General features: G+C 42.3%; 1 protein-coding gene across 1 annotated transcript in view; it reads left to right on the top strand.

Moving 5' to 3' along the window:
* The window catches only part of dnah6 (dynein, axonemal, heavy chain 6), a 300,004-nt gene that overhangs the window by 30,979 nt on the left and 248,199 nt on the right, over positions 1-20,826 (top strand). The window contains exons 7-13 of the mRNA XM_080188484.1: positions 1,526-1,649; positions 2,564-2,684; positions 3,607-3,781; positions 5,296-5,475; positions 7,824-8,024; positions 12,315-12,435; positions 13,992-14,143. Coding sequence (XP_080044610.1) covers positions 1,526-1,649; positions 2,564-2,684; positions 3,607-3,781; positions 5,296-5,475; positions 7,824-8,024; positions 12,315-12,435; positions 13,992-14,143 — 1,074 coding nt within the window. The remainder of the gene's footprint in view (positions 1-1,525; positions 1,650-2,563; positions 2,685-3,606; positions 3,782-5,295; positions 5,476-7,823; positions 8,025-12,314; positions 12,436-13,991; positions 14,144-20,826) is intronic.

The following is a 20,826-nucleotide window of genomic DNA, read 5'->3' as shown; positions in this document are numbered from 1 at the left end:
GATTTCTGGGGAATATGAGAGCTAACCTTGTAGGATTTTTAAATAATATATTTGCTCATGGGATGTGTGTGTATCAGGCTAGGCCAACATTTATTGCCCATCCTTATTGCCCTTGAACTGAGTGACTTGCTAAGCCATTTCAGAGGGCAGTTAAGGGTCAACCACATTGCTGTGGGCGTAGAGTCAACCATATTGCTGTGGGCGTAGAGTCACATATCGGCCAGATCACTTACCTTCTGGTCCTCCAAAACCTCAGAGTTGCCTAAGAAGGAGGGATGGCAGATTTTCTTCCCTTAAGAGCATTCGTGAACCAGCTGGGATTTTTTTTTACAATAAGCGGTGATAGTTTCATGGTCACCATTACTGAAACCAGCATCCAATTTTTATTGAAATTGAATTTTAATTTCATAGCTGTTACAGTGAGATTTGAACCCCTCTCCCCAAAGCTTTAAGCTGGACAGCTGAATTACCAGTTCCCGCTGTTTGCCCAGTGATGTCGTGGACTTTTGCAAATGACAGTGGTTGTGGAGTAGCAAGATTCCCCCCTGTGTTAGCTGTCTTCTCCGGCCACCACATCCCCTTTGCCTAACAGTTGAGTGTAAGAAGAATGGGAGCAGATTAATGCATGCTACTAGCAAGACTTTTGAATATCAACCTTACCCACTGCGTATGCTGACAGGTAGAGGCAGCAAATGAGGCTAAGATAGAAAGGTTTTTGTAGTGGCAGTCACACTTTTGAAAATGCAAATATCAGTGGAAAGAAGATTCAATGAAATCAATGCCTGCTGATTTATTGGCAGCAATGTTAAAGATTGATCATGCTGTGCTCAATACTGGATCTTGACTGGCTTAGTGAGCAGCAATTCCTTCAAGTTAACTTTGGAAATGTGTTCTGATATTCTCTCCCTCTTGTCTTCCATTTCTGTATCTTCCTCTTCTGTAAGTCCTTTGTTAAAATGAATCCATTTGGAATTATTTTGTCACTCAAACTCGAAGATCCCACATGTCTCATTGTTCTCTCAGTACATTCTGATTGGAAAAAGTATGACATAATAGGAACAGGCTAGGACTGCTGCTTGTATGGAGATCTGTTTTCGTGTTGTAATTCTTAGCTCAGTTAAAGTGTACAATATAGTTTATTGCTTGTTGGTGTCGAAAGTTTGAGGCTTAACTATTTCAAAACAAGTTTGATTATCTATGCAAGTAATCTTAGAACTGTACGATGGCAAGGTGGTTAGCACTGCTGCCGCACAGCACTAGAGACCCGGGTTCGATTCCAAGTTTGGGCCACTGTCTGTGTAAAGTTCTGTCTCCGTGGGTTTCCTTTGGGTACTCCGGTTTCCTCCCACAGTGCGAAAGATGTGCTGGTTAGGTGCATTGGCCATGCTGAATTCTTCCTCAGTGTACCTGAACAGATGCCAGTGTGTTGCCAAAGGGATTTTCACAGTAACTTCACTGCAGTGTGACAGTAATAAATAAATTTAAACTGAAAGAACTGAATCAAGCATGTGCTTTTGTTCTACAGGGTGCTGAACGTTTGGCCCAGTTCAGGAAAATTGCACAACAAACAGTTAAGATGGCCTGTTGCACAGCCTTGTTGGAAGCTGGATTTATACCAGATGATTACTTGTCTGAGATACAGAGTGCAGGTAATGGTTGGAATGCAATGTACAAGTGTGCTTGTTTGTCCAACTGAATTTATGTTTTACTTTGTAATGTGACGTGCTAACTATGTTAGGAGTTGTAGGTTCTAAGAAGGAAATGGTTGTGGTTTCACACCTAGATTGAAGCAAGTAACAACAGATTTATTCTTGGACCTCCTGCTTGCACAGAGTATAGACTGAAAGTCAAACAGCATCGTGCGCAACACCCTAATGGCATCACCATCAGCTCATGTGATTAGCTCTAAAAGCAATTTGCAACCACTTACGCATATAATGAAATCCTTGATCCACCTAAATTCCGGTTAGAAGCCCTGCAGTGCAGAAGGAGGCTACTTGGCCCATCAAGTCTGCACCAAATGCAATCCCACCCAGGCCCTATCTCCATAACCTCTTATATTTATCCTAATGATCCCCCTGAGGGGCAATTTAGCATGGCTAATCAACTTAACTCGCACATCTTTGGACTGTGGGAGGAAACTGGAGCACCCGGAGGAAACCTACGCAGACACAGAGAGAATATGCAAACTCCACATAGATAGTGACCCGAGGCTGGAATTGAACCCGGATCCCTGGCGCTGCAAGACAGCAGTGCTAATCACTTTGCCACCATGTTGTGATGCTGCCCCATATCTGCACTTAAAAAAATTGTGAATTTATGTTGACAATGAATATTTTTATCAAACCTTAACTATGTTTATAAAGTCTTTGATTTAGAAACTACATCAGCTCCATAAGTAAACTAGATGGCATCTTTTATGTGAAAACTGGCTGAGGTAATTTGCTGCAAAGGATGAATGTTTATCTGTTCATATAACTTCAAAAATTGTAACTTATTTTGCGGTGTATAGCTTTTCTGATTGTGCATACTGCTGCAAAGTAAACATTTTACTGACTTACAGGTATTGGTGATACAACTATTGCGAATTCGTCAATTGCCACTGAGATCCTTACAGAGACGTCAGACAAAATAAACTATACTGGACAAGCGAACAAGAGGTCTCACTGCAGGAGGTTAACCTGGTTAGTGATAATGTATAAAAATACTGATTTAGTTATCAACCCAAATTTCTGGTCCAATGATTGTCCGATGTACAAGTTCAGATGCACATTAGGATCACATGGATCCCTGTGGGAATCTCCTGAGAGGTTTGAATAACCAGTGGGCAATTTGCTTACTTCCTGGGATCCTCTAAATGTCTCTGACTCTGAGATATAGTCAGAGATTTTGTTAGCTTTGATTTACTTCCCTAGGTAGTTATTCAGGAAATGTTGGACAGAAAATTGCCAGCCTGACTATTGGAGACAATGCAACTGAACCCCAAAAGTCCCCCCAGACCTCCCAACTATCACTTCTGTCCCTCCCTACAATCAAACCTGACCTCCCAACTCCTCCCCTGACCTGACTGCTCCCTGTCCCCCAGAATTGACCAGTCCCCACCACTTGGCTACCACCCCTCCTGATCCAACCTGATGAATCCCAGCCACCTGACAACCTTACTAATTGACTTGACTAGCCCTGACCCATCTACCCAGCCCACCCACCCTATCCACCTGCCACTCTACCATCCTACCCTTCTTCCACTTTACCATCTCACTCAGCCTACCCACTGACCATCCACCCACTTAAATATCCTATCCATTTGCTCAATCATCTATTCACCAATTTACTGATCTGCACAATGGATATTTATACTCACCTTAACCCAGTTATTGCTGTAAAAATCTTCTGTGTCAATTATCTTCGCTACTGTTTGCGTGGATTCCTGTATTGAAAGAGACCTTGTGCACTGCAGGTCAGAAGTCAGACTTTTTTCAGTGTTCTCGGGCAAGTGTCTGATCAGCATTGGGCTCATTGTTCATGATGCTAATGGGATGATTTGGGCCATCATAAATGATTCAAGCAAAATTTCAATACCTCGTCTGTTTTTTTGTTCCTTTATAGCTTCATTCGCCTTACTGATTATCTCATAGTGAACACACTGCATGTTCTCACAGTGAATTCCATCACAATCTTGTTCAATCACCTGACGGACAAGCTGAGACATGTGCCAGAGGAAGAACTTATTCGAATTTGGAGCACAAATGATTTTGAAAGGGAAGCTGAGTTGGAAAAAAAGGTAGATGTTCAAAATATTTGGACAAAATCTTTTAAAAAGTGGAAAAACAAGGAAGTTGTCCCACCAAATTATGGAGGGAGGCCTCCAACTCAGCTTGCATCTCTAATGTGTATCAGGACCCTAAGGAAACACAGTGTACACACATCCATGGTACTTAGGTGGAAAGTTGAAAGCTCTGATTGGTGGTTTTAGCCTGCCCAGACTGCACTGTGATGAGATGGGATGGGATGGCCAGAACCATGGAAACTTGAGCTGTTGCACTATACCAAGCCTGATTTTTACACAAATTTAATTCGAGATTTCTTATTAAGTATAAAACCTGCTAAACTCCCAAGTAAATCAGCTGGAGTCGCGAACAGCAGTTCAGAACCCAAAGCAATGTTCACCTTTTCCACAATGTTCACACTGCACTCCCAGCAATGTTCACCTTCCCTATAATGTTCACACTGCAATATTCACCCACCGACTATACTCACACTGCTCGCCCTGCTGACACTTTTCAGCCACCCTGCATCACTGACAATGTTCACCTCTCTCTCTGCACAATGTTCAGCATACCCTCCTGGCAATGTTCAAGCACCCACGCCCTTCCCTCCTCCTCCTCCTCCTCCTCCTCCTCCTCCTCCTCCTCCACCCCCCCCCCCCCCCCCCCCTTTCCCCCCCACCACCCGCAACAGGGGTGAGCAAAGGGCTGAAAGTGCTCAGAGATAGAACATTGCTGGATGCTCAACATTGGCAAAGGCTGAAGGAAGGATAAATGTTGTCAGGGGCAAGGAGGAATTTAACATTTACAGGGGTGGGGGTTGAACATTGTTGGGGTGAGGGAGGGGGTGAACAATGGAGAAGGTACATGGTTTTTAAAGTCAGTGGGTATGCAGCTTTGAAGGATGGTGGCTCCATTGAAAACGATTTAAGTCAATGAACTGAAGGCAGACCTTACCAACATGTCTTTGGTGCATCACAAGACAGGGGCCATGGCTAGACTGACATTACACCGACAATTTGCCTTCTGACTGTGTTCACCCCTACGTCCCTCTTGGAACCAGTATCACAAAGTGTAAATGGTAAGCAGACAGTTTAAATTGCAGTTAGTGTCAGATGGATCCTCCCCACACTGATTGGGCTTATATTGAATAAAATATCATCCTGTGCGCAGCTGATCTGCGTGTGCTTGCTGTAATTTGATCTTGGCATTTCATGCTATGTTGTATGAAATGCATCAGGTGTGGGGACCACATCCAGCGACCGCCACATTTTCACAAACCATATTGTTGCAACCCATTGCCGCTTCCCCCCCACCCCCCGCCCCCTGCTGCCGCCAACGTCATTAAATGTACTTTGATATAAAAAGTAGCGTGGAAAGAATCACATAGTAAGATCTATGTAGTTTTACAGCTGCACACTATAAATTAATTTATAGCCAAATAATTGTGAAGAAATGTTTGGAACAGATTTAATTGTGCAAAGTATTTTGATGATACAGTTGTTTTATATTTGTATATTTATCTTCCTAGTCTCTTGCACTAATGGCCAGCCTTCCCACAGTTGAAGAGTTCGCAGATGAAAGTCTTGATGATGAAGATCTTGACGATGAAAGTGTCCAGGCTGAAGAACTGTTCGTACCAATGTTTCTTGTAGATATGGTATTAAGTTATCAAGATCTGGTGTTTCGTCCTGCACTTGGTGAATTTGAGGTTTGTACAGAACATTTAGTTTGGGTTTTATTTCAGCTACTTTTTCTAATATATCTGTTTTTTGTTACCTGTGAAACAGAAATCCATCCTTAACAGTTTGTCTTCATGATTAATTTGGATTTGGGTGTTTGGCCTTTTCTGATATTGCAATCCCATTTCCTGCCGGCAGTGCCTGCTCACCGCTATTTTCATGGTGGGCTGTCATAGAATGGGCTGGCGTTGGAGTTGTTACCTCTGGAAGCAGGCCTGATGTGAAGAAAGGCGTGGGCAGATACTGTGGTGGGCAGATTAAAAGGGTCATCAGGACGTCAGGCCAGTTCTGGAGATGTGTGTGAGCCTCCCTAACCCTCATCCCCTATCACCATCACCATCATACCACTTTTATATGACTCTTCATATCCCCTTATATCACTCTTTGTCCCCATGTCCCCTCTAGATCCCTTCCCCACTCCCACTGCCACCCCCCCATCATCCTTCCTCACGCCCTTTCAATCAGTATTCACTACATATGGAACTTATAATTCCTATGATAAAATTGAGAAGTTTTTGAGATGTTCATAAAATTGTCAAAATAAAGAGTATTGAAAATCCAATTGAAAACATAATCCCATTAAGAGCTCATAAAACTATCATGATAAATAAATGCACAGTCTGGTTGGCAGCTATATGAACAACACCTTTTGAGCTGAATCTAGACATTTAAAATGAAATTCCATTGCATACTTGTGTCAATAAAATCTCTAAAGCTGAACACATTTAAGCTTTTGAAGTCATTCAAAATAATTTGTTTCAAATTTGAAACAGAGGAATAAGTGGCTGAACTAAAATTTATTGAAAAGATTAAAGCAAAAAGGACAACTGACGTAACCAAATCTGAATTTTGGAATGATTTAATGTAGAGAACAATTTATCAAGTAAATAATGTGCTCCTGTGCATCTGAAAATGTTTTCAATTTCATAGTGCTGGTCAGTTTAATGATTTAATAACCTTAAAAAAGCCCTGTCATCAGTCAGTGAATTAAGAACGTGTAAGCTGATATCATGAAATGTGAAGTCAGCAACACTTTTGAATTTACTTGTCAAATGAATTCTGATTCCAGATTAAGTTTCCACCATAGTTCACTAGATTTCTGAGCTGGTATCCTCAAAACCTGGCCTTGCCCGATTCCATGGGCAGGAATTTCCGGTTGTGCTCACCCCAAATCCGGAAAATCCCACCTGAGGTCAACAGACCTTTGCTCGGCCCACTCACACCCCCCACCGATCGCAATGATTCACATGGCTGGCAGGACAGGAAAATTCCCCTCCCATGTGTTAATTTGCAGTGATCAGGAATGTCCAGTTCTCTGATGGAGTTGGCACTGTCAAAACAGCTGCCTATGACCCGTTGCTGTACAAAGTTGCCAGCGATGGAAATTTCAAAAGGTTTTATCAAAGGATGTGGGGATCCCTGGCAAGGCCAGAATTTGTTGCCCATCACCCACTGTTCTTGAGAAGGTATTGGTGAGCCACCGTCTTTAACTGCTGCTGTCCACACAGTGTTGATACACCCACTGTGCTGTTTGGTAAGGAGTTCCAGGAGTTTGACCCAGCGATAATGATATAGTTCCAAATCAGGATGGTGTGCGGCTCAGAGGGTCAGTTGCATGTCATAGTGTTCCCATACATTTCCTTCCTACTTGGCAAACGTCATGGGTTAGAGATGAATCAATTTGCACTCACCACCTTTAAAGCATACACCAAGGTTAGAAAATTAGAGCCCTATACATAATACCAAAATGAATGCATATAACTAGTGAAAATTGACTCTGCTGCTGACAATTTACTAAAAGCAGTTGTAGTGTGTATCAACAGTGAAATTCTAATTCACATTTGCTGTGGATATATATTAGGTCATTAGGTGTACTATGGAAATTATGGATATTATGGAGATGGCACAGTGGTTAGCATTGCTGTCTCACAGCGCCAGTGATCTGGGCTCAATTCCCAGCATGATTTACTGTCTGTGTGGAGTTGGACATTCTCCCCATGTCTGCATGGGTTTCCTCTGGGTGCTCCAGTTTCCTCCCACAATCTGAAAGACATGCTGGTTAGGTGCATTGACCCAAACAGGCGCTAGAGTGTGGTGACTAGGGGAATTTCTTAGTAATTTCATTGCAGTGTTAATGTAAGCCTTACTTGTGACTAATAAATAAACTTTAGCTTTAATTTAACTTTAAAAAGTTAGAAGAGCCTCAAAAAAGAATCCAACATAATATTTTAGAAATAATCCAAAACCTATAATCGGAAAACTTGGACTTTCAACCGAGTCAGGATTATTTAACACTTCTTTGTGATTTCTTTTCCAGAGTGAGATTTCCGATTTTATTGTACAACTGCAAGGAATTGTTCTCTCTGTTGCCAATCTTGTCTCAGATGCATACTTTAATGCCTTTACAAGGCCCATTATCAACAAAAAAGTTGAAGAGAAAACTTGCGGTGAGGGACCAAGCCTAGCAACCATCCTTGAAGATGATTTGTATTTGGTGGAAACCATTCAGAAAATACTGGTATGACTTATCTTAAGCATTAACAGATTTGGAAATGAATTCCTAGAAGCTCCACCTTTGGTGAAGCAAAATATGATTGAAAGCACACTAATTAATGCTTATTTTCCTAACTATGAAGGATTTTTATACAATAGGTTTCAGTAATGTCCCATTGAATACAGAGGGTTATTAATGTCCTATACACCATGTTGGCTAATGAAGAGAGACTTCTCAATGGCACACCCCCCACTAACTGATTCTGGCAACATTTACAGAGAATTTGGAATAAGCTTTCCCTGTCGAGCTGTAATTGGTTGGCAGGAACTAAAATTGATAGCAACAAGGAAATGTCAATATGCAAGGTTAGGACTCATGGTGTTGGGGTAATATATTACCTTGGCTAAGGTTTGGCCAGAAGATAGGAAATAGAGGTAAATGGAGCTTTTTCAAGCTGGCAGCTTGCATGTAGCAGACAATTGTAAGGCAATTACTGACTAAAAATAAAGGGAGTGAGTCTTCCATTCCGACCCTCTAATTTTTTGGCTGGTCGGGCCGGGAGGTGCGTACTTGTGCCAAATCGTGCATGTGCTCCTGATGCATGCGCATCTTCCACCGCCGGAAATCCGGTGCGGTCGGGCCCACATAGGAAACTGACGGGAAGACCACATAAGTTATTTTAATCTATTTTTAATACTTTTTGAATGTCATTATCAGACCTGAGATCAAATTCTCCGGGTCCAATAACATCTCCCATCTCACTAGTATGAATTCACTCTGGCAGGGTTGAGAGTATCTCCCCATTTCTGGGGAATTGGTGTGAGAGTGAAGGGGAGAGCAATCCTGGGCGTCAGGAGGTGTGAGTGCGGTGGTGTCCCCTGGGCATGGGCATCTTGGCAGTGCCAGCCTGTGCTCCTGGCACTGTCCAACAGGCAAATTGCCCATGCACAGTGAGGCACCTTGACATTGCCCCATGCCTAGTGGGCAGTGCTCACTGAGAATGGGGCAGTACCAAGTAGATGTGGCCTATTGTGGCAGGGCTTAGAGGTGTGACCTGATGGGGGCATGGATTAGGGGTAATCAGTGAGGGTGGGGGGGGGGGGGGTGGGGGAGGTCCCGCTGCCACTCTGCATTGGGATCGGCTCAGGGTTAGACGGAGGCCAGCGAATGGAGCGGGCTGGTAGGGGCAGGATCTGTCGGGGGCGGGATCTGTCGGGCAATGTGGGTCTACCACTCGGGGGGTTGGGGGGGTGGTATGCCCCCTGTTGGCGGATGGGTCTGACGGGGTGGGGGGGATCATAACTGCTGGGGGGGTGCTGGGGATTGGGCCACTCCTGGATGGAGTGAATCAGGTGTTGCCCTAGGAATGATCATGGGGGCAGCGATGGGCCATGGCAGGAGTGATGGTTGTGGGGGTGGAATGAGGCTGGAGGGGCAGCTCTGCGAGAGTCCCAGGTTGGCCAGTGAGCGAGCTGGTTAGCAAAGTGCAGTTGACAGATTGGGGCCATTGCGCATTTGCAGAGTTCCAGAATTGTCAGACTCTGACATGAATGATATTTTAATGTTACTCATGATTGTGCCCTCTGAATTGCACAGTGTGGAAGACTAGCATCTGAACTCCAACTTAAAAAACAATTGTGACTTGCACCAGTTTTCCTGTGAATTCAGCACTTAGAATTTTTTGGAAGAATTGCCCCCAATGTACCTAGCTTTGCTGCTAATACAAAGCTAGCTGGGAATGCAAGTTGTGAGGAGGACACAAAGGCTGAAAAGAGAGATATAGACAGTGGATGGACAACAAGATGCAGATGAAGTGTAATGTGGGTAACGGTGAGGTTATCCACTTTAGTAGTAAGCGTAGAAAAGCAGAATGTTTAATAAATGTTCTGAAACTTGTAAATGTTGTTGTTCAGGAGGATTTGGGTGAACTCTTATAAGGAACACAAGATTGAGATGGACAGGGTTTTGATCTCTCAAGCTATTGATCGATATGGCGAGTGGGCAGGATGGTTATGATAAAGCCATAGTCATTGTGAATGTGCTGGGGCCAAATGATGAATTCCTGCCCCTATTTCTAATGTTCTTTTGTTCTCATGAAAATAAAACCTCCAGCTGAATGTAGGGTTTGAGGAAAAACACTGTTTACAAGCTATTTCACACAATTTCAAAACCATGCGATGAATATTATTCCCAATAAAATGTACTTTGAAATTCAATTTCCTTTGACAGTGTGCAAATAATACTACAATGTCCATTAGGAGGCCAGCAGGACGGATGCCCTTTTTTGTTGCATTAGATGCTTGCATGACTTAGCTTTTGAAATGTTAGATTCTGGATCATTTGTAGAATTCACCGCCTTTATGTTATTGCATACCATCAGTGGTGAGAACACAATACTGTTATTCTAACAACAAATTAGCAATATAAAACACTGTTACACTCAAGAGCCTGATTTATGATTTAAAAGATCACAATAAATATGCAGCAAATGCAGGAAAATATTGTTGGTGCAGACTCAATCAGGCTGAAGGGCTTTTTCTGCACTGTATGACTCCAAGGCCAAAATTTTACCGACACTGACTCCCTGAACGGCATTCTCCATGGCCTCAGGCAGGATCTTATGAGTCTCGGGTGAGATGGTAAAATTCCGGCATATGAGCCTCTATGAAAGAAACAGTCACAAAGACTAAAATTCTGAACCAATAAACCAGTTATGTGCATCAATATATTCAAGTAAGTTGTGAAACATGATAGGCTAAATAACAGTTGTTTATTTTTAAAGCATAGTTAAATGCACACATTTGGAGAATTAATGAAGCAGTGCATGAATCCGGCTGTGCATTTTTTTTAGTCCATGAGCTTACATGATAGGGCACTGGTATAATGATGAAGCTACCCAAATGTTGGAAATTTTTATTACTATCTTAGGGTAGAAATGACTAAATGTTATAATGTGAATGGCAGTTACACTCAAATGTAATCCTGCTTTTTGCCTTTTTTTAATGGAGATGTTCAATATTTTATTAAACACAGATTATTGTCACTCTTAACATTGTGAAAAGAAGAATTTGGTATAGTTGTATAGCAATATGTGCAACAGAAAATGGTTGTACAGTGGCTAGCATGGCTGGGTCCCTTGTTCGATTCCTGACTTGGGTCACTGTCTGCGCGGAGTCTGCACATTCATCCCACGTCTGTGTGGGTTTCCTCTAGGTGCTCCAGTTTCTTCCCACAGTCCGAAAGATGTGCTGGTTAGGTACATTGGCCATGCTAAATTCTCCCTCAGCATGTCTGAACAGGCACCGATTTCTGGCCACTAAGGGATTTTCACAGTAACTGCATTGCAGCGTCAATGTAAGCCTACTTGTGACACTAATAAACAAGCTTAAACTTCTACCTCACCTAACACAGTGCAACTGAAAGAGAAAAAGGCAATTAACATTGTGGCATTAGTCATAGGCAATGTTGTGGAGCGCAGCAATAATTTGGTCAGAAATGAAAAATGAGAAAACCTTAATGAACCCGTTTACAACGTCATTCCACATGACAATCATGGTTTTGTAATATTTTTAATCTATGGTGGGTATAATAACCTTGATATTAACATGGAGTGGGATCAATGCAAGGGATAGGCAGTCATCAGGCTTCGACAGAGATTGAGACCTGATGAAATTTTATGTCCTGGGTTTCATATCCGTGTGAAAGATTACACTTTCATCCAAACACACCAAGAATTAATGAATGGTCATCAGGCAGGGAAAGAGATTTGACATACAGGAGACCTCTGCCAGGGACCTGCCATAAACCATCCCAATGATCAGGTATGCCTCAGCCAGGAAAATACTGATTGGGAGAGAGGGCAGGGCCTGGGGCTAAGGGTGGCTCATTGTTTCTTGCAGCACTGCTGCTTTATGTTGGCCAACTAGAGAAAAAAAGACTTAACATACTTGACCTCTTCTGCCCTCGCTCCTTTCCCTGACAAGTTAGGGTTTGGCCTAAAAATCATAGAATGGGTTTGACTGATCCCATTTTTGTGCATTTAAAGCGGACATGCTGGCTTGGGGTGGATGTCCTTGCTGCCTGCAATTTAAAGTTATGCTCAATGGATTGAGCAAGAAAGGAATAGTTAAGCCCCAACTCCGTTTGAACCATCCTGCTGTCTGCTTTCTTGCAAGTGCTGGGGATTAAAATGGAGACCAGTTATACAATCAGTGTAAATTGCTTTTACTGAAGGTGAATAATTTTTTTGTGTCCTCCCTACTTTGTTTTATTGTAACTTGCTTCTAACTATTTTCCAATGCTTTTCCTTTTTAGGATTCTCTTGAATCAGGATTCCATGCAGCAGTTGTATTCGCAGAAATGTTTGAAACGTTTCGGCAAAATTTTCTGGAAAATGAAAGCCTTGATTTGGAGGCTATCAAGAAACAGGACCATGGTATGTTTGTCAGTTTGCAACTATTTTGGAAAATTTTGGTACAAAAGTAACTTGATCTAGTTTTATTTAACATTGGGCTACAGTGCTGCATGACAATTAAACACTCACCTTGGTAATATATCCATGTGATATCTTTACTTTAAATATGTATACCTCTATTGAATTATGAAATTTGGATCAGTGCTTGAGGAAGGAGTAAGGTTTTCTGTTGAACTGTCAAACAAATTGCTCAATGTGCTGTTGTTTTCCTTAGTGGCATTGTATTAAGGCATAAAGGCAGCATATAACTGACTGCAGCACCAGTGATCCTCATAAATTTGAGGCTAATGAGAACCAGAGGCATTTCTCGCTATTGGCTGGAGTTATATCTAAGACAAAGGAATATAGTTGTTGTTATCAAGTCCAATCACGTCAACCCCACGACATAAGGCTGAATGTTGCCAGTCCTTTGAAGATTGGCTCGGAGGTGGGGGAGGATGCTCGGTGTTGGGAGGGACACCACAGTAGCATATTGCTAGTGGTGGAAGCTAAGTGGCCATTTGTGCAAATTAAAGAACAACTCCTGCCCTTCACACTTTATGAGAATTGGGAAAGGCCCTACCATGGTGGGGAGATCGCTAGGTAAATGCTAATGATCCTTCAGCAAGTTTCTGGACGATCCTTCTTTCGGGCTGCCTCATACTGCCTGAAGGTCCTGACATCAATGATTGCCCATGTGATTATGATGCCACTGGTGGAAGGCCTTCCACCTTGATCACTGACTGCTTGGCTCTGGCACAATTTAAAACCAAATATAACCTTGACTTTGAGTTGCCTTACCAGGGAGGTGCCCTCTCCTTCGCCCTGTAGCCTCATCAGTGGAGGGTTAGTGTTGCCATCTTAAATTGGAAGAGGCCACAGTTAGGAAAATGCCATTAATGACAGAAGGATCTCCTTGGAAAATGCAACTCATTGTGGCAAGAGTTCTTGGACAACACACAGGCTTAGGCTGATAAGTGGCAAGTAATGTTCATGCTACCCAAAAGACAGACAATGATCATTTCCAACAAGAGAGTTTCCAAGGACTTCCCCATGACGTTGAATGGCTGGCAGCTCTTGGAGGCAAGACTTCCTCCCAGACCAGAGGCCATAACTTAAAAAAGAGTCAGCCCATTCAGGGGTAACACCTGGATCCACTTATTCACATAAAAGATAGTGGAAATCTGGAACACTCTGCCCCAAAAGACTATTAAGGTCAATTTAAAATTTCAGAGCTGAAATTGGAAATCCAAGCTACCTACATCAATGCACAAAACTGAAATCTCTTCCTGCCATTATTCTGGCAAATGTCCTCTGCGTATTCCAAAGGCTTTGATGTTAATTATTTTCCTTTCCTTCCGTTAACTGCTGGTACTTTAATCTGTGCATGGGATTTGAGTTCATGGTTGATATCAGGAAATATTGCCTTAATTTAACATTGTATTTGTTTTAAAACAAGAGCATTAGCATCAAATCTAAAAGTGTAAAATTTGTTGGTAAGTGACAAAATGTTAAATCTGGTGTTTCCTTTCATACAGATATTTATTTCTTTATAAACTGGCTGGAGAAATATCACCAACAACACAGTGATACAGTCAGTATTAAGCAGACGAAAAACTTAGGACTGCTGATGGTAGATAACACAACTCTCAAGAAGTTGCTAATACCTTCACCTCTGCGCTGTCTGGAGGTAAACATTGTTAATTTATTAAAAATTCTTTTTCTTGTTTGTCATATAACATATTGGTGCCAGGGTCGTGGATGTCTCCGAGTGGGTAAAACGCATCCTAAAAAGGGAATGTAATCAGACAGACGTCATTGTCCACATTGGTACAAATGACATGGGCAGAAAGAGCAGGGATGTCCTATAAGACCAATTCAGGGAGTTAGGTAGAAGGCTAAAAAGCAAGACCTGTAGAGTAGTAATCTCTGGATTTCTCCCCGTGCCACGTGCTAGTGAGGCTAAGAACAGGGAGATTGTGCAGCTGAACACACAGCTAAAGAATTGGTGCAGGAGAGAGTGTTTCAGATTCATGAATAACTGGGAAGTCTTCCAGGGAGAATGGGACCTATACAAGAAGGATGGGTTACACCTGAACTGGAGGGGCACCAATATCCTGGCTGGGAGGTTTGCTAGTGTGGTTCGGGTGGGTTTAAACTAATGTGACAGGAGGATGTGGATGGGAACAATAGGTCAGCAAGCATAGAGACTGGGGACGAGCATGGGACCAAAACAAGACTGGGTACCTAAGAGGAAGAGCAATCTGGGGGAAGATGAACTCAATGGGTCTGGAGGTCTGACATGCATCTACTTCAATGTAAGGAGCGTAATGGGCGAAACAGATGAACTTAGAGTCTTAATGCATGCGTGGAACTTAGATGTGGTTGCAATGACAGAAACTTGGTTAAAAGAAGGACAGGACTGGCAACTGAATATTCCAAGGTATAAGTGTTTTAGGCAAGACAGACGAGGGGCTAGAAGAGTTGGAGGAGCATGTTACAGTGGTTAAGAGGATGGACAATTTGGAAGGATCATGTAACAAGACACTGTGGATAGAGCTCAGATACAGGAAGGGTGCAGTCAATGCTAGAGGTATACTACAGGCCTCCCAACAGCCCACAGGAAGTTGAGGGATGGATACATAAGGAGAATCTGGACAGGTGTAAAAAAAGGGGTTGTTGTAGTGGGAGACTTTAATTTCCCTCATATAGATTAGAAATCCCTTAGGGGTGGGGGTCTGGATGGGGAGGAATTTATAAAATGTGTCCATGAAGGTTCTTTGGAACAAAATATTAATAGTCCAACTAGAGAGGGAGCTATACTGGACCTAGTACTGCGGTGTAAGCCCGGTCAGGTCATCAAAGTTTCAGTGGGGGAAACATGTGGCGAACAATGACCACAATTCAGTAAACTTTTGGATGGTCATGGAAAAGATGAGTGTTGTTCTATGGTAAGGGGAAAGCTAACTACAGCCGGATTAGACAGGATTTGGTGGCTGTTTGATTGGGAGAGGCTGTTTGAGGGTAAATCCACATCTGGCATGTGGGAATCTTTTAAGGAGCAGTTGATAGGAGTACAAGACAGGCATATGCCTGAATAAAGGGAGAACAGGAAAGGTAGGATTTGAAGGTCATGGATAACCAGGGAAATTGTGTGTCTAATCAAAAAAAAGAGGCATACATAAGGTCCGGGCAGCTAAAAACAGATGAAGCAATGGAGGAATACAGAGAGAGTAGAAAAGAACGCAAACGGGGAGTTAGAAGGACATGAAGGGGTCATGAAATGTCCTTGGCAGACAGGATTAAAGAGAATCCCAAGGCATTTTATACATACGTTAGGAACAAGAGGGTTGTCAGAGAAAGAGTTGGACCTCAAGAACAAGGGAGGGGAATTATGTTTCGAACCCAAGGAAGTAGGTGAGATCCTAAATGAATACTTTGTATCAGTATTCACAAAGGAGAGGGACACGTTGATTGATAGTGTCTCAGAGGGATGTGTGGACCCCTTAGAACAAACCGCAATTACAAGGCAGGAAATGTTAGGTGTTTTAGGAAGCATTAAGGTAGACAAATCCCCAGGGCCAGATGGCATCTGTCCTGGATTATTGAGGGAGACAAGAGGTGAAACTAATGGGCCTCTAACAGAAATCTTTGTTTCTTCATTGAACACAGGTGAGGTCCCGGAGGATTGGAGGATAGCAAATGTGGTCCTGTTATTTAAGAAGGGTAGCAAGGATAACCTGACTAATTATAGGCCAGTAAGCTTGATGTCCATGATAGGGAAATTGTTGGAGAAGATTCTTAGAGATAAGATCTGTATACATCTAGAAATGAATAATCTCATTAGTGATAGACAACATGGTTTTGTATAAGAGACGTCATGCCTCACAAATTTGGTAGGGATTTTTCAGGAGGTGACAAAATGATTGACGAAGGAAGGGCCATAGATGTCATCTACGTGAATTTTAGTAAAGCATTTGACAATGTCCCTCATGGCAGACAGATGCAAAAGATTAAATCTCATGGGATCAAAGGTGAACTAGCCAAATGGCTACAGAACTGGCTTGGCCATAGAAGACAGAGGGTCGCCGTGGAGGGGTCTTTTTCTGATTGGAGGTCTGTGACTAGTGGTGTTTCGCAGGGCTCTGTACTGGGACCTCTGCTGTTTGTGATATACCTAAATGATTTGGAAGATGTAGCTGGTCTGATTAGTAAGTTTGCAGATGACACAAAGATTGTTGGAGTTGCGGATAATGGTGAACATTGTCAGCGAATACAGCAGGATATAGATAGGCTGGAAAATTGGGTAGAGAAATGGCAGATGGAATTTAATCCAGATAATTGCGAAGTGATGCATTTTGGTAGATCTAATGCAGGGAGGAGCAATACAGTAAATGGCAGAACCATCAGGAAAATAGACACACAGAGGGATCTGGGTGTGCAAGTCCACAGATCCTTAAAGGTGGCAGCACAGGTGGAATAAGTGGTGAAGAAGGATATGGCATGCTTGTCTTTATTGGCATAGAGTATAAAAGTTGGCATCTGATGTTTTGGTTATATCGAACGTTGGTTAAACCACATCTGGAATACTGCGTCCAGTTCTGGTTGCCACACTACCAGAAGGACATGGAGGCTTTGGAGAGAGTACAGAAAAGGTTTACCAGTTTGTTGCCTGGTATTAGCTATGAAGTGAGATTGTGTAAACTAGGTTTGTTCTCCCTGGAAAGATGGAAGTTGAGGGGCTATCTAATAGAAGTTTATAAAATTATGAAGGGCGTAGATGGGGTGAACAGTTGGAAGCTTTTTACCAGGTCAGAAATGACAAACACAAGGGGTCACAAGTTCAAGCTAAGGGGGCTTGGGGGGGCAAGGCTCAATACGGATATGCGGGGGACGTATTTTACACAGAGGGTGGTGGGGCCTGGAATGCACTATCAAGTGAAGTGGTTGAAGCAGGCACGCTAGGATCATTTAAGACTTATTTAGTTAGCCAGATGAACAGACTGCGAATAGAGAGATACAAATGGATGATCTAGTTAGGAACACATGATCGGTGCAGGCTTGGAGGGCCGAAGGGCCTGTTCCCGTGCTGTATTGTCATTTGTTCTTTGTTCATACATTATTTAAAACCAATAGCGATATAGACTCTAGTGTACCTTATGTTATGAAATTGTTAGCAGCTAGGTATCTTGATGATTTAATGAATGATGTTTCTTGATCGAAGTGTAGGGTAGACAAATCATTCCATAACTTTGTTTTTTTTAACGTTATTTTTCTCTTTTTTGCTTTTCATATTTACTTTGGGATTACACCTCGCCTCTGCTCAATGTTTCCCCCAGAGGCATATTTTAATTTAGAAAATGCTTTCTCTCTACTTATAATGAAAACTGCTTATGTAAATTTGCTATGTAATAATTGCATTCTCCTACCAGTGGTGGCATTGCAATATAACTACCATGTCAAGTTTACGTAGACCATAAGACATTGGAGCAGAATTAGGCCACTTGGCCCATTGAGTCTGCTCCGCCATTCAATCATGGCTGATATTTTTCTCATCCCCATTCTCCTGCCTTTTCCCCATAACCCCTGATCTCCTTATTAATCAAGAACCTATCTATCTCTGCCTTAAAGACACACAATGACCTGGCCTCCGCAGACTTCTGCGGCAAAGAGTTCCACAGATTCATCTCTAGCTGAAGAAATTCCTCCTTATCTCTGTTTTAAAGGATCGTCCCTATAGCCTGTGGTTGAGCCCTCTGGTTCTAGTTTTCCCTACTAGTGGAAACGTTCTCTTTATGTCCACTCAATCCAGGCCTTGCAGTGTCCTGTAAGTTTCAATAAGATCCCCCCTCATCTTTCCAAACTCCAAGAATATAGACCCAGAGGCAGCTCAAGTACAAATTTCAACATGTTAAAAATGCTGGAGAGAGAGGCTTGGAATTGTCAATATGCCAGGAATAAGAGTTCTTGATGTAAAACATCTTTGCTTTATAATTTATGAGAAGAATTTTACAATAGACAATATGTGTGGAGATGTGAAAGCTGAGGAAAGCTTCACATTGCATGTACTGACCTCAGTGGCTGCAGGATCAACTCTTGGGCTGGCACAGTGGCATAGTGGTTAGCATTGCTGCCTCACAGTGCCAGCGACACAGGTTCAATTCTTAGCTTGGGTCATTGTGTGGAGTTTGCACGTGCTCCCAGTGTGTGAGTGGGTTTTCTCCAGGTGCTCCAGTTTCCTCTCGCAGTCCAATGTCGTGCTGGTTAGGCGCATTGGCCATGATGAATTCTCCCTCAATGTGCCCGAACAGGCATCGGAGTGTGGCGACTAGGGGATTTTCACAGTAACCTAATTGCAGTGTTAATGTAAGCTTGTTTGTGGCTAATGAATAAACTTTGCTTTGATCTTTTTTCAACCTCACGTTACACTGGTCCAGTTCTTAGCTCCAGGCTTTGTTTAATTCATTTCCAGTAACTCAGCATACTGGAGATCATTACCTTCACTCATTGAATTGCTCGTCTAACTGCATCGGAGAGATAAGGTAAAAGAGCTACCTTTGTGATTCTAGCAAGGGTCATTGAGGATGTGAGTTGCTCCAAGTACGAACTGTGTCAGTAGTTTTCTGCAGACACTGTTTTTAGATCATAAAGTAGAGTCCTCAGTGCAAAATGTAACCCAAAATGTCAATTAGCAGAGTTACTCTCACAGAAGGGGAAAGATTGACTGGCAATGTGCACTGTTCAATTTGGCACATGATGATCAATATATCCTCTAACATTTTCTTTGGAGTGTGTAAGAGATTTGTTCAAGTCCATGGCCCCTTTAATTTTTTTTTTGCATAACCATTCACGCATAGTAACTTTAATAGAGTGGCTTATGCATGACCTATGTGTGAATTTTCAAGCACTTAAGGGAAATACTCATAAAGTCAATACTAAATATACCGTACTTTTGGACAAAATTGGATGAGAAGGTAGGGGATAATTGGATCAGTGTATGTAGACAGTTCACGTTACAAAGGCATAGATTCAATCCTTACTTTTATATTCCCATTATCGTTTTTCTGTGTTGACCTCTAAAATGGAATTTGCTTTTGTAAGTTTGTCATCTTTTTAGAATCATTACAGCACAGAAGGAGGGCAATGGCTCATCTTGTACATGTCCTCTCTCTGTAAACACAATTCATCTTGTCCCATTGTCCCGCCCTGCAAATTATTCTCTTTAGCTGCTTAGCCAATTTGTCTTTGAAAGCCACAATTTAACCTCTCACTACTATACTCTCTGGCACTGCATTCTATTTCCTAACTACTCACTGCATATAGAAATTCCTCCTCATGTTGCCATTTCCTTTGCCCTCCCCCTCAAGTAGGTGTCTTCAAGTTCTTGACCGTTTTGCTAATGGAAAGAGTTTCTCACTGTGCACTCTGTTTTGACCCCTCAATTTTCTTGAATACCTCTGTCTAATCATCACAAAGGGGAACAACTTCAGCCTCTCCAATATACACATGTAATCAAAGTCCCACACCCATTAAATTGTTCCCATGAATTATTTCTGCACCCTCTCAAAAATCTTCATATCCTTCCTAAAGTGTAGTGTACAGAATTGGATGCAGTGCTCCAGATAACACCCAACCAATTTTTTATAAAGCTTCAATATAATTTTCTTGGGTATTTTCTCCTTCTTAATCAATCCGTTTGTTCTCCTTTGCTGAATTCTAAACAATTCCCAATCTTCAGGCCTGCTGGTTTTTTTTGGCCAATTTGTATACCTTTTCCTTGTATCTAATACTATCTGATTTCCCTTGTAAGCCATAGCTTGACCATCTTTCCCATTTTATTTTTGCACCAGACAGGAATGAACAGTTGTTGTAGTTTAAACCCTCCCCAAACACTCTCACAAGTAATCCCCCGAGTATATTAGTCCCAATTCTGCCCAAGTGCAATTCATCCAGTTTGTACTGGTGTGATCATCTCTGAAACCAGTCCCAATGTTCCAGGAATCTGAAGCCCTCCCTCTTGCACCATCTCTTCAGCCATATGTTCATCTGAACTATCATACTATTTCTGTTCTGACTAGCACATGGCATTGGTAGTAATTCTGAAATCGCCACCTTTGAAATCCTACTTTTCAACTTCCTGATATTCTGCTTTTAGGACCTCATCCTTACTTATACCTAAGAAACAAGTAGTGTGGATGAGATAAGGAGGTAAGAGAGTAGGATATGTAAGGCAAGTGGGAAGAGGTGAGTTGAGGGGATAGGCTGGGTGAAAGGGTAAGGGGGTATATTTGGGAAAGTAAGTGATTAAGGGAGTAAACGGGTTACTATCTCCTGACTGGCAGTGCCCATCCATTTTCATAATCAGATGGCAGA

This window comes from Carcharhinus amblyrhynchos, chromosome 5, assembly GCF_965287045.1.
Source record: "Carcharhinus amblyrhynchos chromosome 5, sCarAmb.v2.hapA, whole genome shotgun sequence".
In the NCBI taxonomy this organism is placed as follows: domain Eukaryota; kingdom Metazoa; phylum Chordata; class Chondrichthyes; order Carcharhiniformes; family Carcharhinidae; genus Carcharhinus; species Carcharhinus amblyrhynchos.
This window is presented reverse-complemented; position numbering and strand designations above follow the sequence as displayed.